Here is a 24,071-nt window from a genome sequence, read left to right as displayed (position 1 = left end):
TCCCACCATGTTCCCTTCAGGAAAGCCTGAAGCTATTTCTATGTGGCGAGGCTCAGAGCAATGGCCTTACAAGGTGCCTCATATCAAATGGCCATATTGTGGTTGTGCACTATACATCACGTTGTACTACAGGGCGATAACAATGGGCCTGGACATATGGCCCTCTATCTTCTGTGTCATATACTGAGCCATAAAAAAAGGACCACGATGCTTTGCTCATCATGACATAATGTGGATAAAACGGCAAGCCTGCGACTTCCATAAATCCATGAAACATATATCAGTCATGTTCACATTTACCGGGTCACGGGTGCATTGTATTGTGCCACTGAATTAAACAACAAGACAGCTTCAATTTGTCAACTAAGCGAAGACTCAAGGACTTTATTGATATTTATGACAAAGGGAAGTGTCGTAATATACCTGTGAAATCACCTATACATTAAGAATTACATTATCTTAGCTTTTTTTTTTTTTTTACAGTTTCTGTTTTGGAGTTCACATAATACATCACACACCCGCATTATAAACTCTAAAAGATTAGCACTTTTTAACTGGCATGCCCATCTGCTGCCTCACTGCCTTGATGGCTTTCATTTTTGCTTATGTTGTAGTTTCATGACAATACCATTAACCCTCAGGTGTCCTGTCACCCACTTTCTTCTTAATAAACACATGCTATATATAGCGGTGTTCAGTGGTCTGCTTCTCAATCTATTTTTATCCTCCTCTCACTTCTAATAAGATCCGCTCCAAACACATATTAATAAAGAGAGTCTGAGAAGGCGGTTTTCTGAAGAGCTAAGCACCCAGGAGTGGCGTGCTGCGGGGTGTATATGACATAGGGACCTTGGTGCTTCACTGAGTGTCCTTGTCAGTTACTCTTACCTTTCCTCACCATCAACATTTCCGCCAACATCTAACATCAACGGGGTAATCAAATAAGGACCTGTGCGAATCAGTTAAGCTGACAACTGGATTTAGACAGGACTCGTGTGGTTGTGTGTACAACAAACACTGTGTGTGCATCACTAGTATGTTAGGGTCTGGATAAAGACGTGAAATAATAAACTTGGAAATTGATTTTTATTAGGATAAATAAGCTAAAACTAATGCTTAAGGGTTGTATTATTAGCTAAAAGTTGTATAAAACAGTTGCAGATGTTACACTGTTGTTTTGGTACGCTAAAGCTGGTAGATAAATTAAGTAGCTCAAACAGTGTAAACAGTTTTATACAACCAGTAATGATACATATCCAGAAGATGACAGGTGGGGATTAATAAAGGCGTCCATTAATTCATTTGACAAAGCTGTTGAAGTACCTCGGGCTTAAAAGGTTGTTGGGTCATTTGTCTAGATGACAAATAGCCTAGCCTGCACGTCATCCAACAGTAAAGGTTTCCATTACCCTTTAACCTCTAATACTATTTTCAGTTTCAGCAAATTCATGCTGCAACCTCCTTGGTTGAAAAATAAAGTCAAAGCAGAAGATACAGAAAACTCAGTCTGTCCATTGTCCACTTTCTTTTACCTTTTTCTGCCTTTTTTATAACAGGCGTGTCGTAGCTTTTTGCCAAGGGACCAAAGACCCTTAGCTCTGCCTCTTTGCTTGTTATAGGTTGACTAAAGGTTGGGGTTGAGACAGTATTTCCAATATGGGGACTGCCATCTTTGGGCTTCAAAACTACACTTCAGTAACTAGTGGGTGATGTCACTGAGCCTACATCCATATTTTATACAGTCTATGTTCTGAGTCCTCGTTGCAACTAGTCACTGCTTGATATTGTGCAACAGCAATTGTAGTCATGGACTAAGAAAGGTAAAGAAAAAAAACAGAAAAACTGCAGCAACAAATGAGCTAAATTATTGATGGTGGCAAAGCAGTTAGTTGCCTTAAAGTTCATCTGACAAACGTATTTCACCTGTGTTTTTCTGAGTCATTTCGAGAGTATAACATGTTCAACATGTTTCATTCCATATTCTTATTCTTTTCAGAAGTCCGTCTGTCAGGAATAAAACATCACTCTCCCTTTCTGATCAGGAGGTTTAACAGTGGCAGTTACTCGGTTTCCCTGTCAATGCTGATTCTATTAGAAGGCTCAGTTCCGGTTTTTCGCTCTTTCCCGCATTGATCCATGATTGTCGCACATCCCTATTCCAACTCTATTCTCACTGCTCAAAAAGACTGCTGATCTGGTTAGAGAGAAATACCTGCACCCGTCTGCTGTCGCAACCTTCTTTGTCAGTGTCAACAGATTCTAGAGTTACTGTGGAGATATTAGGAGACCTTTTCTTGCTGCCGTGGTGAGTTGGAGGGCAACCGGAGGACGTTTGGCCCCGATCAACAAGACTTTGGCATGCAAAAGACCAGTCTTGCTCAGTCTAAAAGGGATCAGATTTAACTGACAGGTCATTTTGGAACAGATCTAGGGGAGCCAGTGTTGCCCTTGCAGGGAAAAGTGATACAGCAGAGGAGGAGGAAAAGGAAATAAAGTGCACCACAAACAGATAAGGGGGAGATAAGGAGCCCTCCGTGAAGGCCACGGAGGATTAGACTTTTGCTTCGAAAAAGGGTAAAGAATCATCTCAGGGTATGATTTAAATACTAGTCAATTGCACACACACAAAAAAAGCTCACAAATGAACATTAAAGAGATTCAGTTAGATTGTTAATTTCATTTGTAGTGTCTCGGTGTGTGTTAACATTTGCTCTAGACAACTGCAGCAATCCATCAATCACAGGAGTTGATTAGAGGAAACAAGTTGCCAATAAAATGTACCAGAAGAACACAAACAAATCACAATCAAGCCAAAGAATACACTCAGATGTGTATAAAGAATGGACTGTGTCCACTGAACGCACCATGGATTGTGCATCACATGCAATCACTATCTGTTCAATCTGGAGGTCCAGTTTGAAGAAGATATCTAAAGACAAAACGCTGCAATCACACCCTTAAAGTTTTACAGCCAAGAGCAATTTGCCTTCGTCATGCATCTGAATGTACTTATCAGTGTTTTTTACCGTATCCGATACCGAACACACCTGGCGTAAACTTGCTCTTGCCCCGTCACTTCTGCTGTAACTGTGAAGTCTGGGCGGGAGATGACGTTTAATTGCACTTTGGAACCATTAACCATCAGCACTTAGTTTTATGAATTTGACTTTTTTGCAGTGACGCTAATTTGCATAGAAAGCCGGACTATTGTTTGCAAAATATATGCTAATTAATAGAGATGGAATGACCCCAAAATCTCATAATATCACAATTTCACAATAAAAAGTCCACAGTATGGTATTTAATAAAAGTTGGAAATTGAAGACTTGGAAAAAATGCCATTTCTGAAACAATGATTGGACATTGGCTCTGCCTTCAGTTGCAACTTGGGGTTCAGCGTTTAGCCTAAGACTGCAAGAAATGTAGACTGCAGGATCGAACCGCCAATCTTTCAAATGAGAGACAACCGACTCTGAAGTTTAAACCACAAACACTTCAGCACTAACCTAACTTCAACAGCACATGGAAACAATAAGCTAAAGCACAACAACCACAGTTTTTTGGAAGGATTTGATCAGCACTAAGGAGATCCCTACATCACAGGTTTAAGTTAAGATTACTTTTTTACACCACCAGCAGGGCAGTGACCCCAGAAAGCTGTAAAGATTGATCGTCAACAAAAGACTGTTCTTCAAGTCAATTTGCAGCCACTCTACGCCTGTCCTCTCACAACTGCCTCGGGAAAAAAAAGCTGCTTCCTTCGACTCTACTGGGAATTCTAAGCACCTGTCACTAACTCGCCCCCCTCTCTTTCCCTTTATATACACCATAAGGACTCAGGCATATATACATTTAAACTGAAAGTTCACTTAAAGTCGAAGTAATTATCAATTTGTCCGCTGTGAGTGGATCATACATAATTCAATGAATGAAATATTTAACATAAGGTAACTGTATCTTACAAATCATTAAATCCAGCGTAGAATATTATAGTACTCATGGAGAGTGCTTTAACGGTTGCTTCCCTATTGATCTCTTTGAAAAGTGTGAGGGTGTTATATCACAAAGATGAATAGCTCGGGGGGGGGGGGGGGTGTTCAGGTAATTAGGTCAGCTCTGTAATCTTATATTCTATTTCCCCTCTGTACTTTAAAGATCTTGAAGAAAACCACAAAGTTTCAATTACAGCGCGTGTAAGAAGAGAGATACTTAAGGGTGAAGACAGTTTCGATTTGTGTTTTTTTTTCTCTGTTACACCGTAAATGTTCCAGCAGCAGGACACACAAAGTCAGTGGAACAGAAAATTGGTAAATATATCAACTACCACCAAAAGTGCTAGAAAAGTTGCATCATTCTATTTATGAGGTGTTTATTATCTTCCTTTACTTCTGCGAACTTGTGGAGGATGTTTTCATGTCTGCATGTGTAATTATGTATTTGATCGGTTGGATCATGATGGTGGTACTGTAATACGCTGGGAGGAAAGAACGATACAAACATTGGCTTATTTAAATGTAGGGTTGGTAATTCTATTGAGCACATACTATTTGTTATATTTGTGAAAACGGTCTTTACACCCCGACAGCAGTCAATTAACTATGTGCTCTGGAAAAGGTCAGAAAAGAGTTGTTATCTCTCGCTGTTGTAATCCTCCGACCTATCACTGTTTTGAGGTCCGGATTGAAAGACCCAATCAAATGCCTCCCTAGCTCCCAGTCCATACTCGTACTCTACCCTTGCCTGGACCAACCAGCGCTTAAAAGTGCTTAAAAATAGGCATCGTTTGGCCTTTTCTGACCCTGACAAAAAATAAATAAATCAGAAATCAGACCATCAAGCTATCCAAGTTTTATCTACAAATCTGGCAAATGACGTAACTGAAGTTAGCAGCGGTATTTATCCGATACTGTTCACCTTCCCTCTCCTGCATTTTTGCTGCAGCAGATCCATATTGTCCCTGGCATCTTCTTTACACATAATATGTATTCAAGTGCAGGAGAAGTCTTGGTCATTTGTGTGTTTTCCAGGCGAATACAAACTGTGTACAATATCATTAATAACCCTAGAAAACTTTCTTTAGTCATCAATGGGCTAGATAGTGACGTTTATACGACAGGACCACAAAACATGAAATTAAAAGAATGATTTTCTACTTTAATTCTTGAGGGGCTGCAAGACAGATGGCTTGAGTGATTGTTGTCACTTTTAAACAAAGCTAGGGTTCAGAAGATGAGTAACAATGCTACAGTACACTGATGGAAAAGAGTTGGCAAAATTCAGGTGACAAACTTCCCACTTGTCTACAAGCAGCAGACACACTCACCCGTCTTCACATCACATCTGGTGACTGTCAGTTTTGAATCCAGAGCAGTTTTTATTTGTTGATACTTTGGCGTAAAGTGTTCCAACATTGGCTTTGAGTTGCTCTGTTACATAACTCTTCTTGCAGTGAGAAAAAAAAAAGGGAGATGATTCTATTGAGAGCATCACAAAACACAGCCATGATGTTTGGCCTTGGAGCCCGTGGATCGTGACTCTGTTGCTATAACAGCAGGTCCATCAAAGTGACTACTTTCTCAGCCGTTATCAAAGAGAAATTCATACACGACACGTTGGGTAAGCTGCTGAGGCCCGAGCGCAGACTAAAAGAGGAGAGGAGAGAAGTCGGAGATACACAGCCGAGCATCTCGGCTTCTTCACTTGGCCTCAAAAAGGGTTCATATTTTATGCAGGACAAATAATACGAAATAAACTCCAGAAGCATTGCATACATAATGAAGTTACCTCAGCCTCGCTGGCATGCAGCTGCACAGAAAATAATTGGGAGAGTGAACCACATATACACATAGACATGCAAACATACTCTTTCTCACACACACACGCACACTTCAAAGTGTGACCTTCAGGTTTGATCATCTGCAATGCAGTGATTAGTTTCATTAGTGTGGAAGCAGACTGCATTGATAAGAGTTTTCCTGCTCATGTTGACTTCACATTAGTGGGGGCTTTCTTAAATATATATCACAGACTATGTGTCAATCAAACTCACATTGTGAATCAATTAAGGGATTTGTTTCGCAAAAAAAAAAAAACATGCAAAACCTGTCAACTATTTCATAACACAGCTGGACTGAATACTCAATTCTTATTGGTCCATTAAGTCATTCCACGGCCAGTTATTTCTGTATATCAGACCACTGCTACGATAAATAGATTGTCAAGAACTCTAGAGGACTAACTCAAATCTTATCAATCCACCGAAAAAGTCTAGTCAGTCCTGGACTGTCACTGACACTGGGAAAAGGGAAGAGAGTAAAAAGGCCGGAAAAAAAGGAACGAGGCATGAAAGAAACACTAGGGATGTCATCGAAAGTCATTTTCTAGTCGTTGACCAGACACAGCCTAGAAAGAACTTTATTTACACTTTTTTTGATAAATAAAAATACTGCCAGAAGCACATCTCCTACAGGATGCTACCTTCTGTTCACTGTGCTCGTTTACATCCAGGCAGTAGAGCCCAAGGCTACAGCCAGTCTATGGCTACAGCCCCAACAACGGCATTGTGGGCCAAAATATAAAATGATATGCCTGTCAGCATTAATTAATTAATTACAATCAATAAAGGTGCGAGATTGGACTTGAGCTTCTCTAGTCTTCTGACTACTCCAAGCGCTTTTACAACGTATGTCACACCCGTTTACACACATTCACACACTGATGGCTTGCTATGTAAAGTGTGCATCAGCATTAACTAATCCCATTCATACACACTTATACTCTGCTGACGAAGCAGCCGGAGCAACTTGGGGTTAAGTGTCTTGCCCAAGGACGCTTCGGACATGTTGCTGAACGAGCTGGGGAATCGAACCCACAAACATTCCGGCTAAAAACTTTTTAGGACTAGTCGAATTAAAGACTAGTAATTCTGATGTCAATTACTGAAGGTGACGTCGTTTAGCCGTTTATTCAGCCAGTGATGCACATCACAAAAAGGCTGGATGACAGGGAATGTGACAAAATTGAAGGAGGCAGCTGAGGTAAATAACATTTGGAGTATTGTATGAGTTTTAACAGTGTTTTAAAGCGGGAAAATTTGAAAGGAAATGAAAGCACGGTTACGGTTTTAAAAAAATCAATCATTTGCCTAGGTTATTGAGGAAGTCCTGTTTTTCCATTAATCCGAGGATTTAAAGGAGGCGCCAAAGTTCACCATCTACTTTTTTTTAACTGAGGAACAATTTCAAAAGCAGGACATTGGGATGAAACATGACTGCCAATGTGTGTGTCACTTTACAATATCTCCAACCTTAAATTGTAGCAAGAAATTCCTTTAAAAAAATACTCTTAACCGGTAACTTGCCAATCCCTCCGCTGCACTCACCATGCTCTCCTTCAGCCTTTAGTGCCTTACGTACATGCCGCTCCACAATCTTAGCGAAAGATGTTGCCTCCATAGACCTGGCTGCAAAGGGCCGACCCTGAATCAGACTTGATTTATCTTAATAAACTGTGACGATACATTTAATAGAACTTGGAATAAACATGTCCTTTGCACAACTGCCCTTCATGATGTCCAGCAGAGCTTGACACAACCTTTTAACCCAATCACACGAGCATGGCTACCTTCTCACACTTGAAAAAACACACACGCACACACACCTTCGCCTGACACCCACTTGTGAATGACCCCGCCACCATATCCCAGCCAGGCATGCAGATAACCATATCCTAAAAGATAACAGTGACACTCCCTCAGCTGGCAGTACATTAGCTATAGCAGAAATGTCAAGTGCTGTCACGTCATGGCTAAATGCTGTTGGTGAAATAATAACTCTATGACAAGGGACAGCAAGGAGGGCAGTGCACTAAGTCCCCAAACAAAAAGGTTTCAGAAAGATATTGTGTGCCGGTGAGTTTAGCTACATGTTGTTTGTACAGAAGTGTTTCAGCTCCCATTCTGTCCCCTGGTGCTGTGTCTGTCTGCTCGGTGACACACTGTACCTGAGTGCTCCTCTGTCTCTAGCCTTGTGTGTATAACTGCAAACAACTGGCCTTTCTGCACGGAGAGCCCAGCACTCACCACCACAAACAGGTTACTTAGTCACTGCTCTCCCCATCATCCCTCCCTCTCTCCCTCTCTCTCACTCGCTTTTTCTCTGTCTAAAGGAAAAACAGCCACAGGGGGAGGACTGGTCTAAAACTGTGGGAATTGAACTCCAAGACAGGGATGTGCAAGAGGTGAAAACAAGTACTTAAATAAGAGCTCCCAAAAGGTTATCATAGGAAATGTTGACAAAGCTGTTTAAGTCCCTGAACATGAAATAAAGGCACCCAAGTGTTGGGCATGCCCGGTGTGATGAATGAGACCGAAGCTTTTGGGGGCTTTCTCTTTTATATATTCAAACTGTTTGGAAGAGTTCCACTAATCACAAACAATGTAAACAAAAAATGAATGCAAACACAGAGAGAGAGAGAGAGAGAGAGAGAGGGGAGAGAGAGAGCAGGAGAAAGACAGAGGCAGCAGCAGCACAATGCTGCCTGCTGCACTGCAGCAAAAATCTACAAAGCATACCGTAGCCACCACACAACCTCTAGCACTGCACAGACAGACCCCCGTACAGAGGGAGACAACTGATGGGAGACAGGGGGAGGAAGACAATGTGTAAGTGTGAACATGTTGAGTAAAAAAATATATTAGAAAAGATGCATTTTTAAGATATTCAACAAATGACTTGATGAATCGAGCTCATGAATCAAAAGCTCAAAGTCTATGATGAATCTGCCTCAACAGGCTGGTCATCAAGCCCAGCTTCTTAGATGGCCATTCAGCCTGAAAAAGAGCACAGCATTTAAAAAAAAGCAAAGAGCTGCTTTGATGTTGCATCAGGTAAATATTAGTCAATGAATTTGAGGACTTAAAAGACGTTCAAACACTGTAATTCATTGTAGTTTTCATCAGCACAAAGGACTACAGCAGCTCTGAATTGGGCCTCACAGAACACCTCCACAAAAGAGACTTCTGGATCCAGACCAAACAAATAAATACAAAAGGAAAAAGAAAAAACATCAACCAGCAGACATCTATCACAAAACCCAAAATGAACTTAAGTTAGATTTAGCGTAAAAAGCTAATGCAGTGTAGGGTTGAAGTTTAATTTTATTGAAATGGTAAAAAACGCAGGACCTACTGAAGAGAGACAAGGGTTAGAATATTGTGTCAAATAAAAAGTCAACTTGTTGTTTTAACGTAGGCCACTTTCCTCAACATAGCCCCGTAGTCCTGGGGGCTCAGCTTAACCACACTGGCCTTATTTTTCCAAACCAAAACACATTTAAAAAAAGAAAAGAAAAGAAAACAGTGGCTGGAATACAAGAGGACACACTTTGACTATTCTCTGCATACAAAACCTAGAAATATGTGTTCACCTGTCCTAACAGCAATCGAGTGGATGTTGCGCTCGCTGTCCACGCTGCATACATTCAATATTTAATTCTTTGCTGTGTGAATTTCAGTTTTCCCCTTGCAAACAGTATGCCATCTAGTGATTTTGCATTGAAGGCGGACAAACAGATGTGTGTGGCTTTGTCTTGAGGAGCTTTTGACTCAAATCACAGCCTGAGGCTCGTCAGTAAACGACTTGAGGTGAGCTGAACAAAGTTTTCCTCCGATGTCGATACAAGTCAAAGCTCAACATTTCAATCAAGGATGTGGATATTATTAATGGGCCGTTATCACTTTGTACAACAAGCTCTGTTGAGGTAGAAAAGCTAGTGCCAGTGCCTAGTAGAGCCCCCTCGTTCCTCATCCTTCAATGTGAGCAACAGAGAGAAAAATGGAAACGGGGGCGTCGGGGTTAAAACAGCGGTGCATCACGCTTCTAAGCTCGCAAGCAGTTAGGACATTCCTATAGGAAACAAAAGAATCAAGCTGAAGCTATTTCAATGATTGTAAATGTGAATACATTTTGTTGTTGATTACAATATCATGGTGATGATATTAATGATGAGGCTGTTGATGTTGAAGGTTAAAAAAAGAATCCTACACACCCTTTGCATTGGCTCTGTGCACAGCCTGTCAGCACCTTGTGTCCACTCTACCTTCAAGCTGTTTGTTGGCATTTATTCTTTCCTCCTCTCTACATCCTTGCTTGTGTTGCACTTACTCTCAGCTGTACATCGATTTGTACAAAAGTGTCTTCTAAATGAACTTGTAACATCGTAAGACACATAGTTTGAAACAGAAATACTGAAATGACATACAGCAGTAATCCTAACCTGGCCAATCAGACAAACCTGGCCACCCAGAGAAAACAGTGTCCTTTTTTTTTTTTTTTTTTCCAACAACATGACTACAGCACAGCTTCACTACCAAGAGCTCCACATGCTCTCAACCAAGACTATATTTAATATTTACTTGGGTAGAGAAATACTGACATTGCCATGGAAGCAGTAAAATGCAGTGTGTCAGAGAAGGTCACAGCCTGAGGGAAAACCAGAACACGTGAAACTCCACTGAGCTCATTCAAAATAGGACTCCTTTTTATTTTCAATGTTTCACTTTTCTCTTTTAGTTCTCACCAAAAGCCTTTCCATTTAATCATACATGCAAACCTTTCAGTCTTTTTGTCCCAAAGGTTTAATATCCATACATTTCCTGTGTCTAAAGTATTCAAACAAAGTCTAGTCCTATGATCTAGGCTTTGTAGTTACAATATCCAATTGTTTCTAACAAATTTAAAACCCATAGCGATCCGTATTTTTTTTCAAGCTAATGCATTTGATTGAGATGCTCTTTTTCCTGAAAACAGGAAAACAACAGATGATATGTCAAAAAAGTGGCCAAGAAAGTCTGCAAACTGTTTGGATTAGATTTGGCTATTTTATTGAAGTAAAATAGATACCACAAGTTAAACTCTAATACATGAATTTGTCCAATGTAAGATTTTTTTGGCAATGAAACTAAAAAGTCCACCGAATCCAACTTTTGATGATGTCATAAAACTACATCTTCTTATTGTTTTTGAAAGAGCAACCCCAGGCAGAAATTACAATGATATGTAGGTAATAAACTTTTGTCACATAGTACCTTTATTTGGCCATAAAGAGAGAGAGAGAGAGAGAGAGTGAGCACCCTGCTCAGATTTTGCCGTCAATAGGCAGCGCAGTCAGATGATGGACAACTGTAATAAATGAGCTCCAGGCCAACAGTGAGTCATGAAATCATATCAGCAATCAATCATAATCAAATCATTAAAATGTACTTCCAGGAGCAGGCCCGACTGACCCCGCTCTGTGTCTCCTCCCAGCAGCCCTCATCGCTCTGAAACAGTGCAGCATATAGAGGCATCAGTTTAGCAGCACGCCTCTGGGCTGTGGGATTTGTAGCAACACGTACCGCGGCCCTAACAACACAAACACACGCCACTATGTTCAGAGCCGCGTGTTTGATAAAGGTTAAAGACGCTGCGTTCCTGTCATCAGAGCCACGGGGAACATGACCCGTGCTGCTTGCCGTAGAGCGCGGCAACATGCTAATGTGGCTTCATCATATTCCGCTCCCAGATGATGGACTGGAAACAATATTGCTGATAACACATGGGCTCAGTCAGCGCGTTCTGTCGGCTCTCACACCCTTCAGCTGCTGGAGATTTTTTCCTATTACATCCAAGTACAAAAGCAAGAAAATAAACTAAAAGAAGTGAAGATAAATCTTATCTGTTGATGCATTCCTTGTACACCCTCTTTTTCCTCTCAGTACCATTGCCCCTCTTGTAGTTTTGTCAATATTTTTCAAAGTCTCTAACAAGATGCACTGTCTGCGGGCCCTTTTTGTTTTAAAAAATGATGCTGATCCGCGTGAGCACATCTCCAAATAAATCATGATTTATAAAACAACATTACATGCAGGTGTTTGTAGCGTGCTTTTATAAATATGAATTATTTTTGCGGTGTGTTCTTTTCTGTTTTATGGCAAGCTTAGAGTGTGGATTCTACACATTGTTTTACCATCTATCTGTTTTGACTGTGGATCCTCTGTCCCGTCCTGAGTGTCCTACTGGAAGCATTTCCATATCTGTCAACATGATGAATCAAACCAACTGTCCAAAAGATTTCATCCTTGTGTATTGAATTTAAGCAGGTTAAAGGTAGTGAGAGTTCTCTTTTACAAAAAAAAGAAATGCCCACTTATCCCAATGTACCCAGAAAAGGTTTATCCTCTACATGCTATTGGTACTACTTGGTAGTTTTTATATATATTTTGTGGCGTTCTGCACTAAATGAACACTAAGTCGCCTTCATACAGACAGACCTCTCAGCTTCTTCTGTTGACTTGTTTGAATGAAATATATATCTCCAGGGTTTCTGTTAGCAGGAGCTATAATATTCCTTTTAAAACATCTCCACTATAATCACATCAGCTTTCAATCCGAAGAGGAAATTTATTATTAAGAGTAATGTAGTTAGCACGGGGGGGAAAGGAGCTGCTGAATGAATGGGAAGGAGCTACAGCGAGAGCATACAAGCATGCTGGATGACGACTCTGCTATTTATTTTATATTTAGTAGATTCCAACATAAATATTTGCAAGTTTTGTAACAATTTGACTGCGTTAAAGCTGACTAAAAAGAGTTCAGATCTTTCGGACTATAGGACATAGCTTCTCAGGGAGTAACAGAAAAATAGAATAGTCAATTACTAACAGCAGCAAGGACTCCGTGGGAGAAGTGGTCCCAATATAAGACCGGTTCTTGCTGCATTTCCCAGGGACCAAACTCTTCTAGCTGAGTCACTGATCTGAAAACATGGAGGAAAGTCAGCCACAAGCTGTTTTTTTTTAGGTTCACACTTTAAAAGTGTGAGCACTGCCACACAATCTGCGTTACACCCTCAGTATTAAAATAGACTAGTCAAAGTTTTTCTATAGTTGACATGAAGTCACAACTCTTTTTACAACTAAATAAGCCCCTCTTGAGTACAGCACCATACCAGTGCTCAGAAAACACCTTGAATTACTTTTTTTTTTCAAGCTTTGATAATTCAGTTTGTAGAGAACCTGTCATGTCTTCTTAACAAGGAACCATGGCTGCAAAGAAACAAAGGCCTTGTCTGAAATCACAAACTCATTCATAACTTCCTACCGAGGGAGTTCTAGGGAGGAGTACATAGTGAGCTCATTCACACAATAACATTTTCTAAAAAAAAAAAAAAAGATCGGACACTACTCCCAGTATCACTGGACGCTGATAATGTCATTGCTGGCACCCAATAAAAATGTGCAGCTCAAGGCTAGCCAGAGATCAATGATAAATATTAATACTATTTTAACATGATAGATATAATAACGATTTTGTTTGCAGCACAACTAATTTATTTGTCTAGTGCATTGGTTCCCAACCTGTGGTCTGCGTTGGCTTACATTTAGCACTTACTATTAGAAGTTGAAACCCCTCGCAGTCTTGAGACAAACCAACTATTACTGTGATATCGTAGCTTGGTTGATCACAGCCACCAAAGGTCTTTACCGAGTTGTAGTTTTCTTACTTGGATCTCTATTTACTGGAACATATACCAAGAAGCCCTTGTTTCATTTCAGCTCTCTGTGGCCATTCAGTATTTTTATCTGGCAATGTCACAATATGAGCCCTGACATCTGAACTTCGTTTTTTTTCAGTAAAATCAGCAAAGCAAAAAAAAAAAACACAAGACTGAGTCATAACAGTGCTCTCCATATCAGTGTTGCAAAACATAGTAGACTGGTTACATTGGGAATTACATAACACTAGAAAGTCACAGCAATTGTTACACACCCTGAACCCTGATATAAAATATCTCTCTTGGGAAAGAAGTCCGTCCCATCCTATTTTTTCAATGAAAGAGTCCACTTTTTGGAAATATTAATTGGTGCATGCACCTGTGTCAGCTGGACTGAAACTATTCAAAGTTCTGTTCCTTTTTATCAATAATCTCACAGTTGGTTAACCTAAAATATTCTCTTTCTCTTATCACTTTGTTACATTATTGAGAATGTGAGCGCAGAGTATCAGCCAGGCTCGGCAGCTCTATACAGCAATGCCATGTGTGCAATCCTTTGTGATCTAAATAGTGAGGGTTCAATGTGGTCATGTGTCTGACAGAGCCTACTTAAGAGTGTGCACCTCTACACCTTCACATAACACACCTTCACGCACGCATGTGGGGGAAATATCACACAGCTTCCACTATTAAGGGCAGAGGATGAGCCAAATTGCAAGATGATTTATGGAGCCTCCATAGGAAACTGGGAAGAAAACAGAGGGGGGAGTCGACTATTTATCCTCCTGTGATGACTATTCTAAGATGTGCCTCAATTTCCCAGTGTTCCTATAAAAAAGTGACTTTTAAAACTGTGCTGATGTCCTGATTCCCTTATGAGCTATTGAGGTCTGTGAAACTATGAAGTCCTTGAAATGAACGCTATATGGTGTGTTGTTTCATGTTGAAACTTCATCAATGTGACACACTTTAAGATACAGTTACTGACAAAAGTATTTAATGTTTTATTCTGTAAAATGCAGAATAAAAGAATCCATTAAGTACACTACTAAGGGACAGAAACAGCCAGAAGACCTGTGTGAGTGTTTCATTGTAGTGAGTGTTTCCCAAACTACTCCCTATCAGTGATTTTACATCCAAAGCTTAGCATCTATGATAAGGAGCCAATTGCATCAATTTGTGTATTAAGCGTCCCTGGTATAGATTACTGAAAAATCATGACTGTTTGCAACATATCATCGCTACAAAATATGTTTTTCAAATCACTTTTTCAGTATGTCTGTGTCTTCAAATTTTCAGATCTGTCAAAGGATCAGAACTTTCTGGATTGCGTTTCATTGCCTCATGGTGTTGAAAGCAAAAAGAAAGCTCCAACAATGCAGGCACTTGCAATGCTGTTTTTTTTTTTTTTTTTGCTTTAACAACTGCTCATATATCACTGAACTTTAATTGTATTAAAAATGGTTGTACTGTATTTCTGTTGTCTTGGGATTAGAAAATGACCTCTAAGCACTATGGTCGACATTATCACTCTTGGCCTGACGAGAAATTCAGCTGACCTTAAATGACTCTAAATGATTGAGGACAGGGAAGTTCATAAAGCTGACGGATGAGACACAATTCATTAAACTATCTGAAGTTACTCCATCAAAAGAGACTCAGCCGTGCCAGTAGCCATCCACAAGCAGTCAAACCCATCCCTCTGAGCTCAACGTCACTGCAAGAAATACAGAAGAAAAAAAAAACTCTTCTGCACAAACTGAGGACAGGAAAAGATTGTGCTAGGAATCTTTGGGTGTCTCACCATTCGATTTCCATTTTGATTCTTGGGGTCATGATTCAATTCAGAATCTATTTTTGATTCATAACAATTTTGGATTCATGATTTAAAGTCGACTTTTTTTTAAGTGTTAAAGAGCTAGCGTTAGCACTTACCAGGGAGTGACTGATTATAATTTTTGGGGGAAATTATGAATCTCTTTATATTCTCAGAAGATAAGAATCTTGATTTTTACAAAAAACTATTTTTTCCCACCTCCACCTCTCAAATTTTTAGAGTATTTGTTACAAAAGATTTATCATTGGGACATAAAAAGCAAAATAAAAAAACATAAAATGCACTCTTGTAAAGCTTTAAATCTCTTAAATCAGCACCATTCACAATGAACACTTTGTGATTCTCATTCAGTCGCTGGGTGCTCCTCACAGCAACCTCTCTCACCACAGGTAGCAACTGTATCTGTGACTCAAATCACAAAGCAATCAACTAATCCTCATTCCCCTTCCCACGGTTCATTCAGAAGATATGTGTTTGGCTTTTAACAAGGCTACAACAAATATGTCAGGTATTAAGATGTCATGTATGCTTTATAACAGCTTAAATTGACAGTGATTGTACACCTGCATTGAGCAAGACACAGATGCCATCCTTTTATCTTAATGGATATGTTTCAAGAAAGGAAAAGTGCATTAAATGGTCTACCAAACCAAAGAATGATATAACCTTTTAAAGCTGTTACCACTGCTACAAAAGACCGTATTACTATATCAATCAACAATCCACTAAGTGCAGGTTACAGCAAACTGCAGCCTCCTTGCACTATTAGTGACTGACAATTTTCCTGAGTAATAAGTTTACTGATATGCAAACCATTATTGATCTCATGAGCTGACAAAAAAAAATGGTACATATTCTTCAAGTTGGCTTTAAAGGTCAAAACCAGACGAGCACTCAGAAGTTGACATTGTTCAGACTTTGCTTTGGGAGAACTGACTCCGGCCTTTTTATCTTATTGTACTGTTTTATATACTGACTGTTTAAAAAAAAAAAAAATTGGCGTATGAAGGAAGAAGAAACGAGCTGTAAAGACGACACTACAAACTCCTGAGGGGAATAAATGACTGCTTAATGGTCCACTATGTCCACCGGGTTTTTACCTTGTCTGGCTGCTGTTTGGTGCTGAGGCGGAAATGTATTATGCGTTACAATTCTTTTTTTTTCTAGATGAATTCCCACTGTGACTGGAAATTATACTTATGAAGGCGATGTGAATAAACCAGAGCGGGGCCATACATTTAAAACCATAAGCCCAAAAACTAGGGTTGTCATGATACCAGATTTTTTTACCTCAATATGTTACTATATTAAAAAAAAAAATGATATCGATACCTAGTTGAATGCAGCAGCAACAAAAATAGAAACCCTGGGCCTTACTGTGTAATTCCTCATTTATTATTTCCAAAAAAAGGCAACAAAAAAAAAACTCCTGCACACTGCCTTAATTAGATTAATACGTCTGCAATTTTGGTACCAAAATGTTCATCAGCTTCTGATTCAGGTTATGACTGAATGATCTCTCCTTTTTTTAAGCTTTTTGATACTGTTGAATAAATGAATTAATAGAGATTGTATAATTTTAAATCACATGGTATTAGGGCACTGATGGCCTGGCGGTCAGGTCACTCCCCATGTAAGTATACTACAGTCCTACAAGCGGGTAGCCTGGGTTCGAGTCCAACCTGAGCTCCTTTAACACGTCATTCCCAACATTTGCTAACCGATTTCTGACTCTGTCTATATTCTTATCAGATGAAAGTAAAAGCACAAAAATGAGTCTTTAAAAAAGTACATGGAATGGAAAGTATTGGAAGTTTTAGACAACCTTACAAAAAAAACTAGAAGTTTATGCTTTGCAGTTGAGAGGACCCAAAGAGTCATGTGCTCGAGATCATCCCTTTTACAATAAAGCTACGTGTGAACTTTTGTGTCCATCTTGGCACCTCCTGTTGTTGTTGGAGGTATTATCTCTGTGCTGCTGTTGTCCTTCACATGAGTAAGTACAGTTTTCATAAAAAATCTCAACTGCTTTTTTTTTTTTTAAAGAGTCAAACTTCTCTGAGTATTTGTTATGAAAAATGTAAACAAATGCTGTTTGTGCAGCATGCTGTTAACTTCCCCCGTCTGACACTGACCTGAACTTTAAAAAGACATGTCAATACTTTGTAAGCTACATCCATGAATTTTCATTTCCCCATGCAAACATAGACTCGTAAACCTCTAATTGTAAATGGTAAACAGCAGAGGCTGTCCATCCTGGGCCTCTGTAAGTGAACTGATCCATTTCAGTGTTTCCCCTTCAGGTGAACTCCCATCAGCCCTAACCTTAAAGGAACAGAGAGCGACTCCCTGCAGGGACCTAAAACAAATCTCCACCAGAAGATCCAGTGGCCACACAGGGGCAACCAATCAGAACTACATGTCCCATCATTCCTCTCTGCTGCAAAGTGGAGCATCAGGGAAGTGCTAAGACCATCCTTGGAGATACTTCAAGTAAATTCAGATTTATTATCCACAGCTGTTAATCCTATACCCTGCTGCAGCATGCAATCTCTTATCTGTCCTATATGTCTCTATACATACACTGTATATACATCCCCCCCCCCCCCCCCCCCCCTTTGTCTGAGCTTATTTGTATGTAAACTTGATTGTCTCACAGAGGGAGGGAGAATGGCAGCCAGGAACTATAGAATCTCATCAGCGCTGCAGGTCATATTTCTCAAGAGCAGGACAGAGACAGCCAAAATTAATTCACAGTGAAAACTGATGATGCTGCTGTCACAAAAAAAAAAGCCAAAAAAGATGAGAGTGAGACATTTTTTTTTGCTGACCTGTGACATATCCGCTGTAGCAACATGCAACTCTGTTCGCCCTTTCCAGATGAGCTCAAAAACACAACAGGAATCAGAACATTTATGGGATTGTATGCTGCCATGAGAAGAAAAGAAGAGGATGAAAACTTTATCTTTTTATGTACTTAAATGCATCGTGAGGATGTATGCACTCTCAGCTGCAACATGTAGTGAGAGGCCCTGAACTTGTACCATATAAGATATGTTTCTTTTAATATTGCTGTGGTCTACATAATCCTTTAATGTTACCAGAAAAGCTGTTTCAGTTGATCCATTTACAAACTTACTGCAATGTTTCTGTATGAAACCTAGCAACATGCCACGGTGGTTGGAGGTGGATATTTTTAGCCAACCCTGCTGTTACTCTAATTGTAGGAGTTCTTGTTTGAATCTTACCGGCCCCCTTTAATTATTACTGCTGTTTCTTTGTTACCACGAATTAAAACTGGCGTGGGTATGTAGCACAAATAAATCATGCAGCTTTTTAACTGTGTAAAAATGCTGGCCTCTCCAAGATTCTCGAGCGGAGATGATTTTGGAGAACAGCTGAATTTGAGATGCGCCGCTCTTCCTCGGAGGTGAGAGTAAGATGGGGAAGAGACAGCAGAAGCAGCATAAAATCTGAGTTATTAAATTGCATATGTAGTCTAAGATTACACTATGGAAGGCTCTGCTCAGCAAAGAATAGTGCACAGCATGGAGAATATTTTACACTCAAAATATCATTTACTTGATATAACAGCAACCAGCTTAACGTGATGCTGAGCAATAGTATTCTTTGAAACGTCTAAAACTGATCACACAAGATTTGAGATACAATCTGTGGGCAAAACTGGAAGTTAACAGGCCGCTATTACTGCGTTGGCTTCTCCCAACAACATCTACCTCAGACTGTCATAAGAAGTACATTTTTCTACTTTTAACTTTACTTTCTATAACACTTTAGTTTTAAAAACAAAGTAAAGGACTAGGGAATAACCTGTGGTGTTCTCAGCAGCTCTAACAGTTGTGACAAACTTTAAATTTGGAAAAAAAACAAGTGAGCATAATCATACCCTACATAGTGCACTCACTGTATCCCACAATAGATGAAAATATACCTGATGGTCCCTATCCAAGAAGTGTACCATCATGCATTGCTGTTCAAAGCTTTTTGCAAGGGGAAAGTGGTTTTTGACTGCTCTCAGACCGGACAGAGAAACACAAAAAGTTTATTTTTTGGGGCATTTTGACTGACAAAGTAACGTTAGTTACACGTTAGTTTATCCATATGATGATACAGTAACGGGATTATATTTACTGTTTTGTTATAATACGATCAGTATAATATTAGTTATCACTGAAATTCCCGGCACTATTTAGCGTTGTTATTGATCCTCAACAGATGTTACACTGCACATTTTAGTCATGCGACAGCAACGACATCACAAAGACCAGTAAAATGTTGTGCTCTTCCATTATGGTTGTCCCTGTTACAGATCGTATTGAATTATTTTCAGTAACAGAGTCATGAGCGTGAGGTCAAGTTAAAGCTGAAGTATAGCCTTAGAACAAACACGGCAATAGCATTAAAGCACTGAAGCTTGAGTCCAGCTTCCTGTTCTCTGTCACAATTAATCAAGTTGAGTTTCACTTGATATGCTATGAACCATCCTCACGTGGATGCCTGGCTGTTCTGTGACCTGTACTGTCACTCTGCTGTCAATGAATGAACCACTGATGTGCTACTCTCAGGAAGCAACCTACTGACTTCATGACGTCACTGCAATTCTGCTCTCTCAGCAGCCAGGCTACACTAGCAGTATTCTGCTGTTTGAAACCAAAAAGTCCAAGATGTCATCATTTTGTATCGAAGATGACTTGAGAGACCATAAACTCATAGGGAAAATGTTTACTGAGGTAATGAATTAACTGAAATAAGTTTTTGCAACCGCTGGTAATGCTCAAGGTAATGCCCAAGAGGCAACCTCAAGTAGGCTACTTAATAATGAAACTAATTCACACAAAAACTAAAAAGATCCATTTTCTCAAGTGTCCACTTGAGGCTGCAAAGATCAAGGAATTTCTTTTAGGTCCCATGTAAAAAAAACAGCCAATTCTTACAGTAGACATAAAAATGTTTACTCTAAAAAAAAAATTTGGTATCATAAGTGCACGTCTTCATTGGAACACACTTTACATGAGGTGATTTTTCACAACTCATCCGTTTCAATTGAATTAAACTTGAGAGTAATTCAGAAATTTGCATAATTTGGGGCATGGTTGAGTTTAATGACAGGCAAACATGAAGTACCTGTTTGTCAATAGTATTAAGACCTGCCTCAGCTCCACCTCTTTCATTCTGAGTGTTACTAGATTGATGGAAAGTTAGGTAGAGCCAGCATTTTCCATATGGTGACCAGCACTGATTAGCTTCACAATGCCTCTTTGGAAATCAATGGACAATGTTACTGAGACTTTTCCCATGTTTTATACACAGTCTATGGTGAGCACTCAACAACTGTCTTTCTTTATCACATAGTAGATCAATCTCACTATTTAAATGTCAGAATCATAGTTACCCTGTCATTTAGTAGCTACGATCCTCCTAATGACATTCTCAAAGTTCAAGATCAGACGCACAATATCAAATGCTACATAGGCTGCAGGGCAGTGTCATCCCTACAACTCAGCTAGTTCATTACTTAATTGACTTAATGAAGTATGTTCAGTCGTGTACCCATCCTTGGACAAGAGAGTGAACATTAGGGGGTTGGTCAGCAATGCCAGTTGCTGCAGACCAATTCCCTTAGGACAATGTACAGTAGCTAAAAGCAAGAACTCTGCAGGAAAAAACTGAAACAAAGAGACAAATTAACTATTTAGGGACTAAAAAGTTAGTGGTTTTATTTTGTGATAAAACCTTATCTTGACTGTCGTTTGTATCAGAATCCATCATGTTTGGTGGCGAGTATTATTAAAAGCCAGGTGAAGTCAAAGTGACAGCTTCTAAAGAATGAACAACCCAAAGGGAGGAGATGCTTTGCACCATTAACCGTTCAAACATTATTTCCATGCACTGCCAATTTAATTACATGGAAACCTTCTATTAGTGGCATCTGGCTTCAAGATAAAACCATTCAGTATATTTCAAGAAAAGTAATCAAAACTTGTACATCAAACCTAATTGATCATAAATTACTTTGCAACAAAACCGTAAGTTTACTTTCCCAATTTCTCAAGATTGTATGGCAAATTACATATTCAATATTTCACAAAATATGATCATTTTAAACATACACAGACACAACCAGAAGATAGTGATAACTGGAAAGAAAAATAACTCTTTAAAGAAACATCCAGGAGCTAAATATGTCATACTGTGTCAAAATATCTTCTAAGAAATCATTGGAGGCTCACAGTCATGTAGGTTTTTAAAGTGCACTTGCATTCATTTTAAAATTACCTTATGATTTATCCATGATGCATAACTTTAAAATTTTAAGTCCCCAACATGATACTATGAAGCTTTTTGGTAATTCTAATCGAGCTGAGACTTTTTCTCTAGCTTTTGTTTTTTCAAGGATACATTTTTGTTATGAAAACTGGTTTTCTTGGAGACAACAAGCACACCCTTCCTATCTTCAACTTTCAAAAACCAGAAATAAAGAAACACAAAATTACAATTATCTATCAAAACACTTCCAAGGCTAAAGTAACTTTCCTAGCTACAGATACATTAACACAAAAGTCAAAAATATGTTTACACCACTTTACCACTGAAAGGTCAATATTTACATCTATCAGCTTAAAATTGGGTTTAAACGGTAGTAGGTGTAGAGTAAGTATGTCTAAGCTTAATTTTGCATGGGAAAAGGGATACAGAAAACAATATCAGAATTATAAAACAGATGTTTCAATGTTGACAATACTGACAGTCTTATTGATACAGCTCCGTTGGCTTAGTCTCTCTTGTGTTCTCTCAGTTATGTTGTGTTTCTAAAAATAAGCCAAAAAGCTGGAGCACTATATCTAGGCCTTGCAGCTCAGGCCTAGTGAGCACTACACTGAAAACACCTGCTTCTGTTGACAGAGGGCCACACAGAGGATTGTCTGTCTTGCAACAAAAAAGGTACTACAAATTCCTGTAAGGTTGTTAAAGGAACCTCTGTAGCTGTTGTGTGGATTGTATGACAGTGTATAATCAACGAGTTTGCACTTTTAAGTCGTAAAAAAACAGTACTGAACCCCACTGACACAGTCTGTATCTTGACCTACTTCATTTCCCAGCAAGCTGCTAGCTTTGTCTGCTGTTTCCACACAAACCCCTATGACTGTGCCCACACCACCACTTTATAATAATTCAATAATGAGCCACCACAAGGTAAAGGTGGGCTATGTTATTTTTGAAAGGCATGTGATTTACATCTCAGACATCTGACAGTGATTCTTATACCAGTTAAAGGGAAGTTAGTTTCTTAATGCAGCTTTTTCACTGACAATCATTCAGTCAGTTTCCCCCAGAGCATAGGCCTCCTGTGTATTTGGCAAACATTGTGACTTTCAAGTAGACTAATCAGCATTTTTACAACTTTGCTATTCCCAAAATGTGGGGAAAAAAATGTACAGGTTGATTGAAAAGACTTACTGCTGTTTTTGGGGACATACTTTCCAGGTTACATTGAGTCATTTTCCAAAGAAAAAAAACATACTTTTACAGATAGACATAAATAACTCCGAGTTTTATGAGTTGGCTGCTGCTCCTTCTTTACTCCAAACGAAGATGGCAACCGGATATGACATAACTTATCACCTCACAAAATAAATGCTTGAATGCTATTTATAATATTACAGTTATATATAAATAATGTCTGTTAAAGTATTATACGCGTAGAAGCAAAGCAGAAAGCTTTTTTATTATTATTATTATTATTATTATTATTATTAATAGACTTAGGCTACGTTAAATCATTTTTGTTGGAGATCTTTCGATGGTAGTGAAGTACTTCCTGCTTTCTTTCGCGTTTGACTGAATGCTTAATTTCCAACTTGGGGCACCGGGTTTAAAGGTGTATGTGGGTTTATTCTTTAAGCAGAATTAATTAAAATCGGTGGTAGGTGTTTCAAACGACCTACGAGGTGCATAAAGAAGTTAACTTGTGTTATTGTTAACTACTAAAAACAGCTAGACTAACCCAGCGGAAGCTCCGTGATTCGCCTGCAGTTCACCAAAGTAAAAGTCCAACATAGAAGAACCGATGTCTGCTTCGTGAAAAAGCACAAACTGGTGGTGGCTTGACAGTCATCTGAATTTTTATCTCTGTGTGTTTAAATATTACATAGAATCCGAATGGTTGAAATGCAACTTAAATGCGACTAATAGTGGGTCATGTTTTCATTCTTTGCTCCTGCAGTGTCAGCAAGGCGAAATAGTCCCGCTACAGTATGATGATGATCTACTATACTGCAGCTGCAGTGTGGAGGAACTGTGCTGCTGCTGCTGCTGCTGCTGAGCACATCATCTTCAAACCCACAACATGAGGTAACAAGTAGCCCGCACTACATGCTGTCCACCTGGGGCTTTTTCTACCTAACAGCCTGTTGAAATGCACATTCTTTGATACTCTGTTGCATTTGATGACAGCTGTAACTTAATAACAAGGGTGATGTTGAAGGGAAAAGTGCAGTCTGAATCGACAAATGCAGGATTTGCATTAGTGCAGCAGGTCGACCAGTTCCAATTCTTTATGCCCTACTACTCACCTGCACTACCTTTTTTTAAAAAAAACACAAAATTAACTGAGGTGCTTGTGTAAAAATCATAGGCTACATTGCCAGGCCCCGGTTATGATGAATGCTGGTCTGCAACA

The 24,071-nt window shown here is 39.3% G+C and overlaps 2 protein-coding genes across 3 annotated transcripts in view; one reads left to right on the top strand and one right to left on the bottom strand.

The window, feature by feature from the left end:
* asmtl (acetylserotonin O-methyltransferase-like) overlaps nucleotides 1–24,071 on the top strand; it is a 243,536-nt gene that overhangs the window by 163,863 nt on the left and 55,602 nt on the right. The window lies entirely within an intron of this gene.
* Nucleotides 1–24,071, bottom strand: part of fgf14 (fibroblast growth factor 14) — a 117,251-nt gene that overhangs the window by 91,598 nt on the left and 1,582 nt on the right. The window contains exon 1 of one of the 2 annotated variants that reach the window (XM_061053176.1): nucleotides 7,382–7,524. The exons of the other annotated variant lie outside the window; for it this stretch is intronic. Coding sequence (XP_060909159.1) covers nucleotides 7,382–7,454 — 73 coding nt within the window. The 5' untranslated portion in view covers nucleotides 7,455–7,524. Of the gene's footprint in view, nucleotides 1–7,381; nucleotides 7,525–24,071 lie in introns of those variants that run through there. 2 annotated transcript variants of the gene reach the window in all.

The sequence above is a fragment of the Labrus mixtus genome, chromosome 13 (assembly GCF_963584025.1).
Source record: "Labrus mixtus chromosome 13, fLabMix1.1, whole genome shotgun sequence".
Lineage (NCBI taxonomy): Eukaryota > Metazoa > Chordata > Actinopteri > Labriformes > Labridae > Labrus > Labrus mixtus.
This window is presented reverse-complemented; position numbering and strand designations above follow the sequence as displayed.